The 21,411-nt window shown below is 47.9% G+C and overlaps 1 protein-coding gene across 2 annotated transcripts in view; it reads left to right on the top strand.

The window, feature by feature from the left end:
* Positions 1 to 21,411, top strand: part of LOC309389037 (complement C3-like) — a 213,395-nt gene that overhangs the window by 135,629 nt on the left and 56,355 nt on the right. For both annotated transcript variants that reach the window (XM_081946931.1, XM_081946932.1), the window contains exons 32-35: positions 1,790 to 1,844; positions 2,615 to 2,702; positions 8,902 to 8,991; positions 15,001 to 15,106. In XM_081946931.1, coding sequence (XP_081803057.1) covers positions 1,790 to 1,844; positions 2,615 to 2,702; positions 8,902 to 8,991; positions 15,001 to 15,106 — 339 coding nt within the window. The remainder of the gene's footprint in view (positions 1 to 1,789; positions 1,845 to 2,614; positions 2,703 to 8,901; positions 8,992 to 15,000; positions 15,107 to 21,411) is intronic.

Here is a 21,411-nt window from a genome sequence, read left to right as displayed (position 1 = left end):
CCCCTCCTTTCCTTCTTCCCCACCCCCTAGGACTTTCCTTGTGGGGGAGGGGGTGTTTGCGAGAAATTTCGCGGGTGACCCGAAGTGGGTACCCGGAGTCATTGCAGAGTTAACAGGGCCCTGTTCCTACAGGGTCCTCCTTGGCGATGGATGACATTGGAGGCGGCATTTAGACCAGCTGCGGCGGCGCATCGATGAAGGTACACCGGACAGTTCGCAAGTTCCATTTCAGAGTACACCAGGCCCTGACAACGCCGCCTGCCGGCCCGACCATCACAAACCAACTAGCTCTGGCGCCGCTCCAACCGCCCCGCTCTCGCCGGACTACTTACCTGCAAACTTCAATGGGACTCTTGGAATTCGGCCTACTCGGTCACTCCCCAGTCACGGCAGTAAGAACACTCCTCCTGCAACGACGGCCACACCTCAATTGAGAAGATCTCAGCGAGTGCGCAGATGCCCCCTATATTTACGCGACTACGCTTGCGCGGACAAGGGGGAAGGGGTGTTATGTACCAAGAGTGTCCACCAGCAGGTGGCGCTCGGTAGCTCGACCAGCAGCTCACCCCTGATTGGCCCAACCGAGCAATCTCTGTGGCGGGACAATCCTAGTGCTCCTATTGGTTGCCGGTCTGACAGCTGTCAGTATAAATAGCTGTCAGCCCGGTATGTTCTTCTTAGTGACAGAAGGAGAAAAAATTGTGCAATCACCAAAATAAAAAAAATGCAAATAATTCTCATTTTAAGGAAGATCTGGCTATAGCAAACCATCTAAATAAACACTTCTGCTCAGTCTTCTCAAAAGCAAATGCCAGTAACAAAAACAGGTTGGAGGATCATACTAATCCTAGCAGTACAGGTTCTTTTCCAGACTTTTTAGAGGTGGAGGTAGCAGGTGAGCTAGCCTGCTAAAAGCCTAATAAAGCAATGGGTCTGGATCAGTGGTGGGTTGCCAATTTTTTTTGCTACCAGTTTGGGCGCACTCACGCTCGCGCTGCTTCTGCATGCACAGAAGTGTCCGGGCGGGTGGTTGGACCCTTCCATCGCTGCTACTACCGGTTCACCCGATCCGGGCCGAACTGGGAGCAACCCACCTCTTGTCTCGATGGTTTTCATCCCAGAGTTCTTAGGGAACTTCTAGGTGTGCTTGCTGGACCATTAACTGATCTGTATAAAGTCTCTTCCAACAGGTGAAGTTCCCCAGGACTGGTGAGCAGCTAACCCATCTACAATGTTACATCTTGGTAACAAAATATCTGGAAACCAACCCCCAAGTTCTGAGAATAAACCTTCACCTTCATAAAAGTTCTTGCAAAATTATGATGAGAGTCATTTTGCACCCAGCTTGAGAGTTCCTAAATCATACAGTTTAGAACAGGAGTTTCAAATTGGTGGTCCGCAGGCCGGATGCATCACGCACAGGCCACGCCCACCCCAGCTCTACAAATGGGAAAAATGTCATGAAACATCACGTGGCAGCAACATAATGCAGCGAATTTGACATGCGTGCTTTAGAATCTACACAACCAGTTCTTCAGTGACTAAAATTGGATCTGGATTTAATTTATTATTCTTTGGTTAAACATGACCTATTCATATTATTTCTTTCAAGAATTCTTTCGAAAGCCAATCAATTATAGAAATAGAGGGTAAAAGTGAATAGCTTAATTATTGGTTTTCCAAAGAGATGTTACGGCCAGTTGGACAATCAAACCGTTCACCTTTAAAAAACTGCTAAGAATTTTTAGAGTCTAATTTCCCCCCCCCCCCTTTCTTTTGCAATTTTTAGACTTAAAACAGGCAAAGGGAGCCAAGGGAGCCCTCAAGCTCAAAATCTGCACTAGGTAAGAATGCTGAATGTTAAAGAAAACTTTGGATTGTAACAGGATATTTGGAGTAATAACTTGGAGAAGCACATCTGTTATTTTTCAAGAAAATAGTTATACTTTCCCCAGCTTTACACTCTATCTCTGCTTGCATATTGATCTGTTTTCTGTGCACCATCCTAATTTGTAACATTTTGTTGTTGGTGGATGAAACAAAGCAGGATTTAAGTCATCGCAGGTCCTTCAGATTGATTTAGGGATGTAGAAATTGCAATATGCTACAGCAGGATGGCCAGTACATGAATGGAAAACTTCCAGGGCACTCTAGAACTGTAGGCTAGACTCAGAAGTTGAAAAAAATAATCCAGGAAATTTGTAATGGCAAATTTATTCCATGTTGAGGGGAAAATTCCACAAACTTGTTCATGAATCCATCAGACATTAAGCTGGACTTAAGAGAACTATAGAGTGAGACTAATGATAGGACTTCACCTTGGTTTTGCCATTTAAAGAACAAAAAATACATTCCATTTTATGCCTTAATGCTTCTTATTCAGTTTTCACCCAAAATTTATAAAGCTTGCAAAAACTTCCATGAACATTGTTATGGGAGTTAGGAGCACATACATTGTTGTGGCTCATGTGCCAGCCTATAATACCTGTCCATAGCAAGATTTCTCTCCTTCAAGATGAAACATTTTGAAAAATCCAGAACTGCCCTCATAGCAATGAAGAGGAAATTTTGAATTAGGAAATCCATCATTTTTTTTCTCCATTCTTGATTTTAGGTATCTGGGAGAAGTTGACTCCACAATGACAATAATTGATGTTTCTATGCTGACTGGTTTTCTCCCTGATGCTGAAGACCTTACAAGGGTAGGCAAGCTTTGCATGGGGCTTGAAATGGCTGTTTGTGTAGTTCACTGAAGATGTTGAATTAGAGAATCTGTTATGGTTAATCATTTGCCTATATGGTTAAAACTGCAGAGAGAATGAATGAATGTTCATTACCAGTAAATGAATCAATAAGATACTGAATTTTATTTCAATGACACATAAAAGACATTATCTTTTAATAAAATCAGAAAAGTAGAAATCAGAAATCTCTTTTAATGAAGACGTGATTCTGCAAAACATTGTGAATCTAGTCAGTTATTTTAATTTTCTTGAAAATTACTCAGATGTAGGATTCAATGGGCAAGAAACTTTGGATATAATTTAATGCTGGAACAATGGGAGAATATGTGGACAAAAGATATAAAAGTTACACTAAATTATAATCTAACAGAAAAAATTTATAAGACGATATATCATTGGTATATAACACCAGATAAGTTGTCCAGAATGAATAAATATTGTTAGTTATTTGCATAAACTGCTGTAGTCTTCACTCAGGTCCGCCGTTTAGGCGGGAACAAAGGATTACTCTGATTGGTCGGGAGGTCTGCCAGTTTCCCATAAAAGGGGAGCTGCACGACCCCGTATTCAGCTGGATCAGATCTACTTGACTAAATAAAGAGCTGTTGTCACGTTCGTCTGGAGTCTGTTCTCTCCTTGCCCGAATCTAACACTGGCGACAAAGGTGGGATCGAGAGGCAGATAGGATGAAGAACTACAAACAGACATTCCAGCAAGTGATCCAGCCCGGGGAATCGGCGGAAACTCCGGCAGCCATTTCAGTGCGGCAAATTCAAATCGCAGGACAAGATGGCTATGCACGCTCCCCCGTACGACCCAGTGGCCAAAAATTGGGAATCTTATATGCTGAGGTTTGAATGCTTCCTCGAGGCAAACGACCTCATGGGAGTACCGGGCTCCTGAAAAAAGAACATGTTCCTGGGTTACTGTGGTCGCGAGGTTTTCGAGACGGCCAGAGATCTATCGGAACCAACCCCCATCCAGGCAGTAACATGGACGGCTTTACAACAGACGCTGCAGACACACAATGCACCCAAGCCTTCCCGCCACATTCGCCGCCACGAATTCTACATGAGGAATCAGAAGGCGGACGAAACCATCAACCAATACGTCGCAGCACTTCGGAAGGCAGCAACGTATTGCGAATTCAGAAATCTGGACGAGCACAACCTGGATCGCCTCATATGCGGAGTGCGGGACATTCCCCTGCAGAAACGTTTGTTGGCAAGATCCAACTTAACGTTGCAGATCGCACTTGATGAGGCAAGAGCATCGGAATCGGCGGACAGATCAACGGAGACGTTACAACGCCAGCACAACGCACCCCAATCCGGGACTAGACAGACCCGTGTGCATCACGAGGCCACCGACCAAGAAACCGAGGACAGCGAGAGCGAAGACAGCCACCGCATGCGCAGCAGCCGCACAAAACCGGTGCGGAAATTCGAATCCCATTTGCTGCCCTGCGCGAGTTGCGGAGGAAAACATCCCCGGTCTACCTGTAGATTCCGGGACGCTGTTTGCCAGCGTTGTGACAAAATGGGGCACATTGCCAGCGTTGTGACAAAATGGGGCACATTGCTAAGGTGTGCCGGAGCGAAGTCCCTGCCACAACATGGCAACCGCCATCTTATCGCCAACAGAAGCCCACCCCAGGGGCTTGGCGAAAAAACAAAGGGCACCCAGAAAGAGAACCAAGGGAGTCAGCCGAGAGAGAGTATTCCCAGAGAGAACCACTGAGAACCTATCTCACAACGATAGGGCAGGTCCGCACCAAGTGGCCCAAAAAGCTGAAACTCACTGTCCTCCTTGAGGACGCTCCATGCGAGCTAGAAGTCGACACGGGTTCATCGCTGACGATCATCTCATGGTCGACCATGAAGAAGGCGATCCCCAGTCTTAAGAAGAGCCAGCTACGTAAGCCAGACATCTTGCTACGTGACTACCAGGGGAACAGGGTCCCCATCGTGGATCAAGGCACATTCCGGGTCCAGTTCAAGAACATCACAGCCCAGCTTCCCGTAACCGTGGCCAGCGCACCATTGCAAAGCCTCCTGGGACTGGACTGGTTCGAAGCCCTGGGTCTGGAAGTCACGGGCATCAACGCCGTTGAAAACAGCAGCGCCGAGGAGATCTTTAAGGAGTTCGAGGACGTGTTCAGCCCCGGCCTTGGTAAGTACGTGGGGACGCCAATCTCTTTTAATTTGGACCCAAACGTGGCACCTATCAGACTGAAACCCAGGAGAGTGCCTTTTGCCCTCCGGCCAAAAATTGATAAGGAAATCGACAAGCTGGTTGACCAAGGAATCCTAGAACCAGTTGACCATGCTCGTTGGGAAACCCCAATAGTGACCCCGGTAAAGCCAGATGGGTCAGTCCGCATCTGCGCGGACTATAAATGTACAATTAATGTCGCTCTACAGCAGAGTGCGTACCCTGTGCCCATAGTACAACACCTATTACACTCATTGGGGCCAGGAAAATTTTTTGCAAAGTTAGACATGGCACAGGCTTACCAGCAGTTGCCTGTAAATAGTGCCACGGCAGAGGCCCAGACTATAGTGACGCATAGGGGTGCATTCAAATGCAACCGCCAACAACTCGGTGTGAGCATTGCCCCTGGACTGTTCCAGAGCGTCATGGAATGGCTTTTGCAGGAGTCGTTCCCTATTTCGACGACATCTTAGTATCTGCTGCAAATGAGGCACAACTTTTAAAACGTGTTAGGACTGTTTTGGCCAGAATTCGTGAAAAGGGTCTCCGTCTAAAAAAGGAGAAATGCCAAATTAATGTGCCCAGCGTAGAATTCCTGGGCTACATGATTGATGGCTCGGGAATCCACCCAACATCCAAAAAAATTAAAGCTATTCAGGACGCCCCCACACCTCGAAATCAGACCGAGTTGCAGGCCTTCCTCGGACTTCTTAACTTCTACAGCGTCTTTCTCAGACAGAAAGCTACCGTTGCTGAACCCTTGCACCAACTTCTAGCGAAGAATGCCAAATGGACCTGGGGACGACCCAAGGCGGCCGCTTTCGCCGCAGTCAAGTGCCTGCTCACGACCGATTCTCTGCTGGTCCAGTACAGCCAAACCCTACCTCTGGTTTTAACATGCGACGCTTCACCTTTCGGCGTCGGTGCAGTACTCAGCCACAGAATGCCAAATGGAAACGAAGCTCGCATCGCATTCTACTCACGAACCTTGTCTTCGGCGGAACGGAATTATAGCCAATTGGACAGGGAGGCATTGGCTGCTCTAGCGGGAGTCAAGCGTTTTCATGAGTACCTCTACGGCCACGATTTCAAACTCGTGACAGACCACAAGCCGTTGCTGGGTTTGCTGGCGGGAAACCGACCCACACCAGTATCTCTCTCCCCGCGAATGACCAGGTGGACTGTTTTCCTGGCTGCATACTCCTACAAACTGGTACACCGACCAGGTTCCACGTTGGGGCACGCGGACGCATTAAGCCATTGCCCATTGCCAAATCTGTTGGCCGACCCCACTCCGGAGACACCGGTCCTTTTGATTGACTGTTGGACACAGGACCCGTCTCCTCTGCTGATGTTGCCCGTTTTTCAGCTAAGGACAACTTAATCAAACAAGTGCTAACATGGGTATGGAGGGGGTGGCCCAAAGGACTTTTGGGACCTGAGTTTAAACAGTTTTGGTCTAAGTGCGATGAGCTGTCGGTATTGAAAGGTTGTTTATTGTGGGGGGATCGAGTGGTTGTACCGAACAAACTACGAAAAAATGTATTAGAGGCTTTACATGTGGGGCATTCAGGTATCGTAAGGATGAAAGCATTGGTGAGGAGCTACGTCTGGTGGCCTAACATGGACAGGGAAATAGAGGAATGGGTGGCCACGTGCAATCCTTGTCAGGAATCCAGACCAGCTCCCCCAGAGGCGGCCGCTAAGGAGTGGGAGCGACCGTAGGCACCCTGGTCGAGGGTACACATAGATTTTGCAGGACCAGTTCAAGGCCAAACGTTCTTAATAATTGTGGACACATATTCGAAATGGCTAGAGGTAGTCCTGATGACCTCGATCATGGCAGAGGCAGTCATCAAGGTATTATGGAGACTTTTCTCCACTCACGGCCTGCCCGATGTTCTGGTCTCCGACAACGGGCCCCAATTCACGGCCATGCAGTTCAAGACCTACTTAGCCAGCCAGAGAATTCGGCATGCCCTGGTCGCGCCATTCCATCCAGCATCCAATGGCCAGGCAGAAAGAATGGTGCGATCCGCAAAAGAGGCCCTCGCTAGGATGGGCCCGGGTGATTGGCAAACACGGGTTGATCACTACCTTTTAATCCAACACATTACGCCTAGTGCCACCACGGGGAGGAGCCCCGCCGAGCTTCTCATGGGTCGCCGGTTGACCCATGAGACCGGCTACACCTAGACCGGCTACACCCAAACTACTCTGCCACGTCGCCCCCAGACTCCACAAGCAAGATCCGGAATTTTAGCATAGGGGATTCAGTATACGCCCACAACTATGCAGGGGGAACTCTATGGATTCCTGCCAAGGTAATAGGCATCACTGGACCTCGCTCTTATCTGTTAGAGTTGGAGGACGGTAGGAATTGGAGGAGACACATTGACCAACTCCGGGGTCGCCTAACCCATTCCAATCTTAGGTCATCAAACGAAGAGTTAATACCTACGGATGGATTGCCGGCACAGAAGGAGCAAACCTTCACACCCCTCGCAGACAACTTCAGTTCATCAGAGCCGACAGATGGACCCGAGGTAAATGTAAGAACGGAGCGCGCCCCGAACGAACGGGCTCAACAGACTCCAACCAGAGCGGTGGAACAAAAAGGCCCCTCCGACCAAGTACAGGAACAGGCTCAGCCCGAATTACGCAGGTCTACCAGAACGAAGCAAAAACCTGCATACTTACAGGATTATGTAACAAACTGGAACACTCCTACTAAGAGGGGAGGGGTGTTAGATATTTGCATAAACTGCTGTAGTCTTCACTCAGGTCCGCCGTTTAGGCGGGAACAAAGGGTTACTCTAATTGGTCGGGAGGTCTGCCAGTTTCCCATAAAAGGGGAGCTGCACGACCCCGTATTCAGCTGGATCGGATCTACTTGACTAAATAAAGAGCTGTTGTCACGTTCGTCTGGAGTCTGTTCTCTCCTTGCCAGAATCTAACAAATATATTTCAAGTGAATGTTGGAAATTTAAATGTAAAGAAGGGACCTTTTATTACTTATAGTGGACATGTAATAAAGCAAAGAAATATTGGAGTAGGATTCATATTTTAATACTGAAAATTCTTAAAGTGAATATAAAGATAAAAACAGAAATTTTTCTTCTGGGTCTAATGGAAAAAGACTTGGAACTTTTTTTTTAAACTTTGATGTTGTCATATATGTTGACAGCAGCAAGATTACTTTACATACAAAAATGGAAGGACACTTTGATTCCTACAATGGATGAATGATTGCAAAAGCTGATGGAGTTGGCAGAAATGGCCAAATTGACTGTTTTGATTAAAGAAAAAAAGATAATTACTTTTGCTTCTACTTGGAAACAACTTCTGGATTTTGTGCTTGTGGTGGAAAAAAATGAAACTATTATTTTGGGTTTTACCAATTAATAGGGTTGTTATAAAAATGGCTAGTTTATATTATTATGTAAAAGTAAAAAGTTGAGGTTTGATGTTATTATCCTATTCTACTGCATCAAAGAGAGTCAGAAGTCAATAGGTTTTCTTTCTTTCTTCCCCTGGCCCCACACTTTTCCCTTCTCTTTTTCAACCCCTATTTTCCTATTATTTTCTTTTGTACATTTGTATTATATATTGTAAAAGAAAGAAAAAAGAAAAAAAGGAATTACTCAGATGTTGACTATAAGCAATGATTTCCATACTGACCTAGAATTTGATTGTGGGAAGTTTCACTAGAAGAAGGATATGTGGAATTTCTTTAACAAATTAATTATATTAAAACTGTTTTTGGTTGTCTCAAAGTCTCTCAGGGAACTTGAAAATACTTTCAGATTTTGCTATAAATACTTTCAGATTTTGCTATAACACAGTGCCAGTACAAATAGCTTCAATCATCTGCAATTCCATGAATTGAATCATCTGCAACTACTGAAGTAAATATCATCCTTTCTTTCCTTTCATTATTTAGCTTTCTAAAGGAGTCGACAGATATATCTCCAAGTTTGAAATGGACAATAATATGGCTCAGAAAGGAGCTGTTATCATTTACTTAGACAAGGTAAATACTTATGGAATCAATTTCTTTGAGTAGTTGCATGGTTGGTTATTTGGTTTGCTAGGCAAAAAAGTGTGTTATACTGAAAAAGACAGGATGTATATTCAGCAAAATAAATTTACATAATCCACAATTAACTGCAACAGATCATATACAGTATCTAGTAAGAAAGAGATATAATCATCTCTTGCATTATGTGATACTTATGTTCAAAGACTGCATGTCTGCTATATTTATCCATAATTGGATAAATGTAGTACTGCCTCTTGTCTGTTTTCCACGATTACAATAAAGTACAAGCCACCAGCCCTTGAGCCAGTAAACATATACTGGCCTAAACGATATTACCAGTCCATATTCTGCCACAATAATGAGGATGGTGAATGGCATTGTCCTCAGTAGATTCCTTCCCTTCCACTAAGCACCATCCGTCATTTGGAGAACATCACTCTTCCTAATATGGGGCAGGATGGGGCAGGCTTAAACAAATGGTTTACGGTTTACGGTTTATTTAATTTATAGACCGCCCCCTCTCCCCATAGGGACTCGGGGCGGTGTACAGACTGTTCATGATCAAAACAACAGAAACATAACATAAGACATAGAACAAAAACAACACACACATACTGTCTGTATATAAAACCCCAAAACCAATTTAAATAATTAAAACAATTTTAAAACCCATTTAAAACCCCAATATAAAATTTAAAAAGCCATCCAGGAAAGTTAGTAATAGATGTTAAATGCAATTACGATTATAATTATAATTAGGCCAGACCAGCTGCTCGAAACAGGTGGGTCTTGAGTTTCTTGCGGAAGGAGCGGAGATCAGAGGTGGTTCTAATATCGGGGGGGAGGTCGTTCCAGAGGGTTGGGCCCATCACAGAGAAGGCCCTACTCCTAGGCACCGTCCGCCCGCACTGTTTAGCGGAAGGTACCCGGAGAAGACCCTCTCTGTGAGAGCGGATTGGTCGCAGGGATGTATGGGGTAGAATGCGATCCCGCAAATAACTAGGTCCCGAGCCATGGAGCGCTTTGAAGATGACGATCAACACCTTGAAACGCACTCGAAAGGCCACAGGTAGCCAGTGCAGCTCACTCAGGAAAGGTGTTACATGGGAGTACCTAGTACTCCCCATAATAACCCGCGCGGCTGCATTCTGGACTAGCTGGAGCCTTCGGGTGCATCTCAAGGGGAGCCCCATGTAGAGAGTGTTACAGTAATCAAGGCGAGAAGTCACTAGGGCATGGGTGACTGTGCAAAGGGCGTCCCGCTCTAGTAAGGGACGCAATTGGCGCACCAGGCGAACCTGGTGGAACACCCCCCTAGCCACGGCCGTCACATGATCATCTAGCGACAGCCGGGAATCTAGGAGGACGCCCAAATTACGTACGCTATCCACTGGGGGTAGTTGTTCCCCCCTGATGGCCAGAGATGGAACACATTGGCTAAAGCGGGGCGCCGGAAGCCACAGCCACTCCGTCTTGGAAGGGTTGAGTTTGAGTCTGTTGTCGCCCATCCAGACCCGCACGGCTTCCAAACACCGGGACATCACCTCGACGGCTTCGTTGGGGTGGTTCGGGGTAGAAATGTACAACTGAGTGTCATCTGCATACAGATGGCACTCAACCCCGAATCTTCGAATGATCTCGCCCAGCGGTTTCATGTATGTGTTGAACAGGAGAGGGGAGAGGACCGACCCCTGTGGCACTCCACACGTGAGCGGCCTCAGGGTCGACCTCTGCTCTCCCGCCAACACACATTGCGTCCGACCGGAGAGGAAGGAGGAGAACCACCGCAAAACGGTGCCCCTCACCCCCATAAATTTAAAACATATAAACAATCAAATACATAAGTAAAACCAGATTAAACAGCCCATGTACAATTTATAAAAATTAAAAAACAAACCTTAAAACCAATCTTAAAAATTTAGAAATAGGACTGAGGTGGGATAGGTGGAATTAGGCCAAGCCGGCTAGCTGGAATAGGTGGGTTTTAAGTTTCTGACGGAGTGGAGATCCGTAGTCATTCTAACGTCGGGGGGGAGGTCATTCCAGTGGGTCGGGCCCATCACAGAGAAGGCCCTTCCCCTAGGCATCGTCCGTTGGCACAGCCTAGTGGATGGCACCCAGAGGAGTCCCTCTCTGTGAGAGCGAATCAGCCGGAGGGATGTATGGGGCAGGATACGATCCCGCAAATAACTAGGTCCATGGAGCGCCTTAAAAATGATGGTCAACACCTTGAAGCGCACCTGAAAAGCCACAGGTATCCAGTGTAGCCCGCGCAGGAGAGGTGTTATGTGGGAGTAGCTAGAGACTCTCGAGACTGCCCGCGCGGCCGCATTCTGAACCAGCTGTAGCCTTCGGGTGCATCTCAAGGGGAGCCCCATGTAGAGAGCGTTACAGTAGTCTAGCCGGGATGTCACAAGCGCATGAGTGACTGTGAGAAGGGCACTCCGGTCCAATAGGGGACGCAATTGGCACACCAGACGAACCTGGTGGAATGCCCCCCTTGCCACGGCTGTCACATGGTCATCCATGGACAACCGGGTATCCAGAAGGACGCCCAAATTGCGTACCCGATCCACGGGGGCCAGACGTTCGCCCCCAATGGCCAGTGATGGGGTAAGCTGGTTGAACCAGGGCGCCGGTAGCCACAGCCACTCAGTCTTGGACGGGTTGAGCTTGAGTTTGTTACTTCCCATCCAGATCCATACGGCTTCCAGACACCGGGACATCACTTCGATAGCATTGTTGGGGTGGTTTGGGGTAGAAATGTACAGCTGGGTATCATCCGTGTACAGATGGTAGTCTACCCCAAACCCACGAATGATCTCGGCCAGCGGCTTCATATATGCATTGAACAGGAGAGGCGAGAGGACCGACCCCTGTGGCACCCCACAAGAGAGCGGCCTCGAGGTCAAACTCTGCCCCCCTGCCAATACAAATTGCACTCGGCCAGAGAGGTAGGAGGAGAACCACCGCAAAACGGTGCCCCTCACCCCCAACCCCTCCAGTCGACGCAATAGGATACCATGCTCGATGGTATCGAAAGCCGCTGAGAGGTCTAACAGGACTAAGATGGAGGAACAACCCCCATCTTTCGCCCTCCAGAGATCATCCACCAACACGACCAAAGCCGTCTCTGTGCTGTGACCGGGCCGGAAACCGGACTGGCGCGGGTCTAGATAAGTAATTTCCTCCAGGTGTCGAGGGAACTGCTGCGCCACCACACTCTCAACAACCTTCGCTAAAAAGGGAAGGTTGGAGACAGGACGATAATTGGCTAACTCAACTGGGTCCAGGGAAGGCCTCTTAAGTAGGGGCCTCACCACCGCCTCTTTCAAGGCGGTTGGCAGGAACCCCTCCTCCAGCGAGGCGTTCACCAGCCCCAGGAGCCAGTCACGTGTAACCTCCCAGGTTGCCAGTACAAGCCAGGAGGGGCATGGGTCCAATAAACATGTGGTGGCCCGCAGTCGCCCGCGTAGCCTGTCCATATCCTCAGCGGCAACAGAGTCAAACTCCTCCCAGATAGGTACCTCAAGACTTGCCTCCGGTATCTCCTCACGATCACTGAAGGGGACCCATTCGCTCCGGATCTGAGCGATTTTGTCCTGCAGATATTCCCCAAATTCCTCTGCCCTCCCCTGTAAAGGGGCTTCCCGCAACCTCTGTGAAAGGAGGGAGCGGGTCACCCAAAACAGGGCGGCAGGGCGGTTTTCTGCAGACGCAATAAGGGTGGCATAATATCGACGTTTAGCCACCCTTAGTGCCACAAGGTAGGTCCGTAAGTGGGCTCTTACCTGTGTTCAGTCAGATTCGGCACGAGAGGATCTCCATCTGCTCTCTAGGCATCTCTTGTGGCGCTTCATCACCCTCAGCTCCTCGGTAAACCAAGGGGCCAGGGTGGTTCGCTGCCACCGGAGAGGCCGCAAGGGCGCCACGCGGTCCAAGGCCCCGGCCGCCGCAATGTTCCATGCAGCCACCAGGTCCTCCATCCGGGAACGGGTCAGGGCAACAGAAAATGGCCCAAGCTCCGTCTGGAACCTATCTGGTTCCATCAGTCGCCTGGGGCGGAACCATCTAAGATCTTCTGGTTCCGCCTCCCCGCGATGGGGGGTGGCGTCAGGGAAGTCCAGCCGGAGAAGCGAGTGATCTGACCATGACAGGGGAGTGATCACCTGATCCCCTATTCCCAGATCACTCTTCCATCGACCAGAGATAAAAACAAGGTCCAGCATGTGTCCTCCCTCGTGTGTGGGGCCCTGAATTTTTTGGGTCAGGTCCAAGGCTGTCATGGAAGCCATGAACTCCTGGGCTACCTCGGATGATTCACCCGTCGATGGCAGGTTGAAGTCCCCCATAACTAATAGTCTGGGGGTCTCAACTGCCACCTCCGCAATCACCTCGAGGAGCTCTGGCAGGGCCGCTGAAGCATAGCGAGGAGCCAAGTATGCAATCAGCAGGCCCAACTGACTCCCTGGGCCCCATCTCACACCTAGAGTCTCACATCCGGATATCTGAGGTACGGTGAATTCTCTCGGTGCCAGGACTTCCCGTATAATGACCGCTACCCCACCACCCCTACCCCGGGCACGAGGCTGATGGAATGCACGGTATCCTGGTGGACACATTTCCACGAGGGGCAAAACCCCCCTCGTGGCCCAACCAGGTTTCCGTGATCCCTGCAAGGTCCGGCTCCCCCTCAGAAACCAGGACATGGATGAGGGGAGCCTTATTAACAACGGACCTTGCGTTACACAACATCAGTCTCATGCCTCGGCTCTGTAAGCCCTGACCACCTAGGATGCGGGGGTTGGTACAAACGACCGGGCGTAACCAACGCCCACAGTCTCCCAACCGACTGCAGAATCTTCTTCTGTCCTCGCATCCACCCCTTCCTGCGACCGTTGGAATATAGGAACCCTCTAAAGGAACATTATAATGACTCCCCTCCCCCGCTCCGACAGATGGCAAGATATGCTTAGAACAGCATATCTTGCCATCTGTCAGGTGGCCTGACTTATAAATGGCAGACAGGTATCAGAGGGAAGCATGGGGTAAGCAAGTACACCCCATCTATTTTGAAATCTCAAGCCCGTCCTGATATATGTTGGTTCAACTATTGTGTACACAGCTCTAACATCTTCCCAAAAGAGAGATACTGTATATGGTTAATGAATAGCCTGGCTGACCAGTTAAAGGTATGGAGGGGACTGGAGGTTGAAATAGGAAGGTGTAATTGATAAAAAGAGAGCTATATCCCTGAGTAACGCTGCAATATGATGATGGTGCCCAAATAATGATGGTATCCAACCAAATATCCAAAGCTTCGAGCTCTGTCCTTGAGGCCTGAAACACCTGAAGTAAGCAGGGAACAGCCAAGGAGAACTAGCATGCTAGAACTGACTGTCAGAGTTGTGGGATTATTATCGTGATCTCTATGTAATTCTAGCAGTCATCTTGATTTTCTCCACTTGCATTAACTTCAGTATAAGCACACCTTGGTCAGTACTTATTTTCTGATATACCTCTAAATTTTCCCCCCTCTAAATTGTATATATCTCCTGCAACCCTCTGCCAGCGAAAATGGAGGGGCAATGGGCGGCCCTCCTGAGCTCTGTTTTCACTGGCAGAGGCACTGTGGGCCGGTCCTTTGCTGTTGCCAGGGTGTCCACATGTGCCAGATCTAAGCACCCTGTGGATTGGATCTGGCACCCAGGCCTTGAGTTTGAAACCCCAGGAACAATGCGCTAATTCTCTAACTTTTGACCAATATTTTCTAAGACACCATTTCAACCTGCAGTTCCTCTCACCTTTTCCATTGCTTACCCTTTATTCTGGGAAACCTGGACAGATTTGCAGAATTTAACCCTTCAATTGTTGGGTCAAACCTGAGGAACTCAGAATAAGCAGTTTCCTTGAGGTTATTCAGATGGAGTTTCAGGGGAGGGGGAAATTATCTCCATGGATAAACTGGCACCCACAAATTCTCTTCTCTCTCCATCCCAGGTCTCCCACTCTGAGGATGAATGCCTGCAATTTAAGATTCTCAAGCAGTTTGAAGTTGGCTTCATTCAGCCAGGATCAGTCAAGGTGTACAGCTACTACAATCTAGGTAATGGCAGACGTATTGAATACATCTCCCTCCTCCTAATTTCCTCACAACAACCACTTTGTGAAGTGAGTCCAGTTGTGAGAGAATGACAGCCAAGGTGGCCTTCATGGCTAAGATGGGACTTTACTCAAGGTCTCCCCCTCTAGCCTGGTACATTTACCATTAGACCACACTGGCTTTTTCCAAGGAACTCAAAGGTACTGGAGCTTGGAAAAACTAGGCAAAAAGCCCAACAACAATTGATAGTTTATAAAATATTCTTTATTTTCTAAAAATCTCTTTATAACAATTTTATAAAAGCTGAAGTGAATGAATTATTTGGGAATATTGAAGGTATATTAAAGGTAGCTCTGTCCAGGGGTGTGTTCCAGCTGCTGCTACTCCCGGTTTGCTCAGGGACAAGCTGTGCACACGTTTCAAAAATTGCAAAAGCAAGATGGTGGCACCTATGGTGCCGCCAAGAGAACCAGTTAGGGGATGTGGCTGGTCTGGGTCGCCCAGTTCCTGCAACCCAGGCTGCCAAGTTACTACCAGTTCAACTGAACCAGTCAGAAGTAGTAGGAACCCACCTCTCGCTCTGTCCAATGCTTTGGCAGCCTTCTCGTCTGAGTTTCCTTTGCTTGCCTCCTGAGGGGCAGAGAACAGAGCCAGTGACACCAAGACCCTGTTTTTCTCTGCTCTGGTGGGCAAAGTGATGCTCATCTTTGGGGGTGTGTGGAAGTGGTACTGAGCTTATCATGGCTGAGGAAGAGTTTTGCCATTCTAATTATCATTTTCAAAGTTCAATGTCATTTTTATTTCTGAATGGCATTTTCAGTGCAGCTCCTTAACCATGAAATGTGCAAAATCATGAAAATACTTCAGAGAAAAATACCTGTAAAACCTGTATATAGTAGGCAAAATTGCAAAAAAAGCCTTTGTTTGGGACACATACTCTTAAATGCATACACATTTTTGAAATGTTAAAAGAATACAAAATAACTATATAAAAAAATCTCTAATCCAACTAATCAGTGGTACTATCCCAGTTGCTCCCCACTGTTTATGGACCTGATAGACTGGATTAGTGGGGGAGTGGCTGGGGCGGCTGGCATGGGCATTGATGCCAGCGGAAGATGGTTTCGGTAGTTGGAGTGGGCATGGTTGGAGTGGGAGGGCTCCTGTGTTGCGCTCCCCCCGCTATCACCGCCGTTACCTGGACCACCGTACTGTGCCATTTGGCCCCTCCCCTTGTGACACTAATTACTGGGTTAATGGAGTGCGGTCCCGGCAACGGATATGAGTGCGGCTGACATGGACGGAGCTCAGTTGTTGGAGTTGTTGGAGCAGTCGGCGCTGCTGTCCTCACCCCCACCATCATTGGCCGCTTCACCACCCGCAATTTATCATCTGCTGCGATGTTGATATCCGACCGTTACCCTTACATATTGTCTTCAACATTGACCATGGCTATGATGGACATAAGCCTCCCTCTACCCCATTGAACACTGTCGGATGCCCACCCCCCGTGGATATGTCATCTCCCCATTCCATCTTCCTGTGATGTCACTCGGTTTTGGTTGATGCCACACTCTCCTCTATATTATACTGCAACAGAACTTTACTCCCTTTGGGAACTTTCCCTTTCCCGGGGATGGCCTCTTGCTTATCAAGACGCTTCCTTAATGATGGATCTTGGGCTCCCGAGAGGTGGCATACGAAGAAGAGGCTTTTGGGGGGGGGGGGTTAACAGGGTTTTTTTAATCAAATTTTAAGGGGTGGGCAGCGGGGGTTGATTCAGATGGCTCAGACAGACTTGGGGGGGAGTCTGCCAGGACACAGGCCAGAGCTAACTAATGAGCATGGGTCGGGAGTCCTGGAAAGGGTTGGGATTCCGGGGGAGACATTAAATCATTCCATTGGGGGTTTGCCATCTGTATGTGGGAGGGGCAGATACGGTGGAGGCCTAGGGCCAAATTATGTCCAGGGGACGCGTGTTTGCTGTTTAAGAGCGATCGTGCGCTCTGACCTTCATTGCCTCTCTCGCACCCCTGGGTCCTCGGGATTACAGGACCCGGGTCTCTGGCTGGTATCACTTAATGCCAGGTTTGTGGTACATAAGGCTCCCCTCATTTATGACCTCATACAAGAGGGGAGAGCAGATCTGGCATGTATTACTGAGACCTGGTTGGGCCATGAGGGGGGTGTTCCCCTCATTGAATTATGCCCACCAGGAAAATCTTGGACCTCAGGAGGTCACTGTGTGGGTGTGAGTCCCTTTTTGTGAAGTGAGGCTTTGGAGTCCAGGTGAGCCTTTTTGTTATGTACCTGTCTCCCTGTTATGTTTCATCGGCCCTGCCGGAGCTGCTAGATGTGTTAGCTGGATTGGCGGTTGATTTCCCCAGGCTTGTGGTCCTGGGGGATTTCAATCTGCCTTCCATTGGCGAGGCATCCGAGTCAGTTCGGGAGTTCATGGCTTCCATGACAGCTATGGACCTAACTCAGTTAATTCAGGACCCCACCCATAATGGGGGACACATGCTCAACCTGATTTTTGACTCTGGGCAGTGGATGAATGATCTAGATTTAGGGGATATTTCTATTCAATCCTTGTCATGGTCTGATCATTTCCTCATCAGGCTTGACTTTCATACCGCTACCCCTCGCCGCAGGGAGGCGGAACCGATTAGATGGTTCCGCCCCAGGAACCTGATGGACCCTGAAAGGTTCCTGATAAAGCTTGGGACTTTTCCTAAATCCCTTGCCCACATTTCGACCAAAGCCCTAGCGGAAGCCTGGGATAGAGCGGCCACTGGGGCCTTGGACTGTGTTGTGCCTTTGCGGCCTCTGACCCAGTGCCGATCCCGGGTAGCTCCCTGGTTTACCAAGGAGCTCCGGGAGATGAAACGCCAGAAAAGACGCCTAGAGAGTGATTGGAGGGCCAGCCGGTCCGAATCCGACCGAACACTAGTAAGAATTCATATTAAATCCTACTTAGTGGAGATAAAAGTGGCAAAACGGCAACATTTCTCCGCTCTTATCACGGCCGCAGATAACTGCCCAGCCACCCTGTTTAGGGTGACCCACTCCTTACTTAATCAAGGAACTGGGGAAAACCCCTTGCAAGGTAGGGCTGAGGAATTTGTTCAGTATCTGCATGATAAAATCGCTCAGATTCAGACAGGCTTGGACTCTGACTGGGTAGAGTCAGGCGAGTCTACGGGGATGAATCTTGTGGAAACTATTTGGGATGAGTTTGACCCTGTGACTCCCAAGGGCATGGACAGGATTATGGGGAGACTCAGTGCTGCCACTTGTGTGCTGGACCCGTGTCCTTCTTGGTTAATTTCGGTTTCCCGGGAGGTACACGAGGCTGGCTCCAGGCGATTACCAACGCTTCTTTGAGAGAGGGGTTCTTTCCCACTGCCTTGAAGGAGGTGGTGGTGAGGCCCCTCCTTAAGAAGCCTTCCCTGGACCCAGCCTCTTTAGCCAACTATTGTCCAGTCTCCAACCTTCACTTTGTAGTGAAGATTGTTGAGAGGGTGATAGCACTTCAGCTTCCCCAGTACCTGGACGAAGCTGCCTATATGGATCCGTTTCAGTCGGGTTTCAGGCCCGGGTACAGCATGGAGACGGCATTGGTCGCGTTGATTGATGATCTCTGGCAGACCCGGGACAGGGGTTGTTCCTCTGTCCTGGCCCTATTAGACCTCTCGGTGGCTTTCGATACCATCGACCACGTTATCCTACTGCAACGACTCGGGGGGTTGGGAGTGGGGGGCACCGTTTTGCGGTGGTTCTCCTCCTACCTGTCGGATCGATCACAGTTCATGTTGACTGGAGGACAGAGATCGACCCTGAGGCACCTCACTTGTGGGGTGCCCCAAGGGTCGGTTCTCTCACCCCTCCTGTTCAACATATACATGAAACCGCTGGGCGAGATCATCTGTGGTTTTGGGGTATGGTATCCTCAATACGGTGATGATAACCAACTTTTCATCTCTACACAAACCACCCAAACGATGCCCTCGACGTGATGTTCCGATGCCTGGAAGCTGTACGGATCTGGGTGGGGACGAACAGGTTCAAGCTCAATCCCTCCAAGACTGAGTGGCTGTGGTTCCCGTCATCCCAATTTGTGCATCTTGTACCACCTTTGATGATAGGGGGAGAAATTTTAGCCCCCTCAGAGAGGGCCCGCAATCTGGGAGTCCTCCTGGATACGTGGCTTAGTTTAGAAGAACAACTGACAACCGTGACAGGGGGGCCTTTTACCAGGTTTGCCTGGTACGCCAGTTGCGCCCCTTCCTGGATCGGGATGTCCTGTGCACAGTCACTCATTCCCTCATCCTTTCTTGCCTGGACTACTGTAACACTCTCTACATGGGGCTGCCCTTGAAGAGCACCCGGAAGCTTCAGCTGGTCCAGAATGCGTCCGCGCAGGTTGTCATGAGGGTACCTAGGTGCTCCCATGTTACACTCCTTTTAGGCGGCCTGCACTGGTTGCCAGTTGTTTTCCGGGTGCGATTCAAGGTGTTAATTATGATCTTTAAAGCGCTCCATGGCTTAGGCCCAGGGTACTTGCGAGACCACCTACTGCCACCGGTAGCCTCCCACCGTCAAGTATGATCCCACAGAGTTGGCCTCCTCAGGGTGCCGTCGGCCAGGCAGTGTCGGCTGGTGACCCCCAGGGGGAGAGCTGCCCCCAGAGCTTCGCATAATTCCTGACCTCCGGTCCTTCTGGCGTGCCCTAAAAAGTTGGCTTTTCCAGCAAGCTGGCCTGGTCTGAATAAAATAAATTATTAATTTTAATTGTTAATTTTAATTTAATTTCTAAATCTCATTGTAAATGTCTATTGGGTTTTTTGGATATTCTATTTAATCTTTCTTTTAATTTTTGTAATATGTGTTTTTATGTTGTACGCCGCCCTGAGTTCTTTGGGAGAAGGGCGGCATATAAATCCAATAAACCTAAACCTAAACCAGACCTGACATATTTGCAGAGATGAAAATGATGAGAAACCAGAACCGACAGACACCCATGACCAGTTCTAATTCACTTTTGTTGGCAGCACAGATCAATGAATCGTGCTTTAATTTCAGGAAAGGATGTGCCCATCCAAGACATTCTGCTGTACAAAGCATTTACACAGATTTTACGTATAGGCGCAACCCTAAGAATGTTTGTTGTGTCAAAGGGCTTGGGCAGGCTACCTAACTTGCCTGGAAGGTCAGTTTGTCCCCATTTTGATCTCACTCTCACTAGGTCTTGTTAATTGCAGCAAAAATATGACATTATTGGCCTGTAGTCTCACTTATAAGACCCTTGTAGTCTTCGCTTAACAACAGACATGGGACGCTGCAACCGTTCAAAATTACAATTTACAACTATTATAGCATTAATTTCAGTGAAAATATGAGATTGCAGGTAGTCCTCAATTTAAAGCAATTCGTTTAGTGGCTGTTCAAAGTTATGACACTGAAAAATGTGACTTATGACCATTTTTCACATTCCTGTAGTCATGTGATCAAAATTCAGATGCTTGACAACTAACTCATATTTATGACTGTTGTAGTATCCCGGGATCATGTGATCACATTTTGCAATCTTCTGACAAGCAAAATCAATGGAGAAACTGGATTTATTTAACAACTATGTCACTAAGTTAACATTACAATGATTCACTTAACAACTGTAGCAAAAAAGAGAAAGACTCACTTAACAAATTTTTCGCTCAGTAACATAAATTTTGGGTCAATTATGGTTGTAAGTCAAGGACTACATGTATTGGCCTACAGTTTCAATTATAAGGCATCTATAGGCTTTGCTTACTGACCGCTATGGTACAATGGTGCTAAAAAAATAACCTTGTGTCTAATCCTTCAGCTTATAATTATTGCAGCATCCCTCAGTCATATGATTGCTATTTACATTATTTGCAATTAGCACACGTTTGCTTTGAACTAGCAGAGTTAATATGGTATGGTTTAAAAGGTGGAATTAAAATTTAAGTCACAATCATGTTATTTTTCATTCTGTGACTGCATCCCTTTGCTTAACGACCAAGGGGATGTTAGGTCATAAGTTCAGTTTCAGTCATAGGATTTTCTGCTTAGCAATCAAGTTGCTTGTCCCAATTGTGATTACTAAGTGAAAACAATAATAATATATTTTAGTATTGGTATTGTTAATACCAGAGCCAGGAAATTATATGTAATATTGCACAGAAGCTCCCTAAAATTGGAGACTTTAATACTAGACGGAATTTGTTTTATAACAGACTATATGAATCATAACTATAGGTAGTCGCCTTCCATTTGATAAA

The sequence above is a fragment of the Natrix helvetica genome, assembly GCF_964273705.1.
Source record: "Natrix helvetica genome assembly, chromosome: 1".
In the NCBI taxonomy this organism is placed as follows: Eukaryota; Metazoa; Chordata; class Lepidosauria; order Squamata; family Natricidae; genus Natrix; species Natrix helvetica.
Note: the sequence above shows the minus strand (reverse complement) of the source record. Positions and strands in the feature narration are given on the sequence as shown.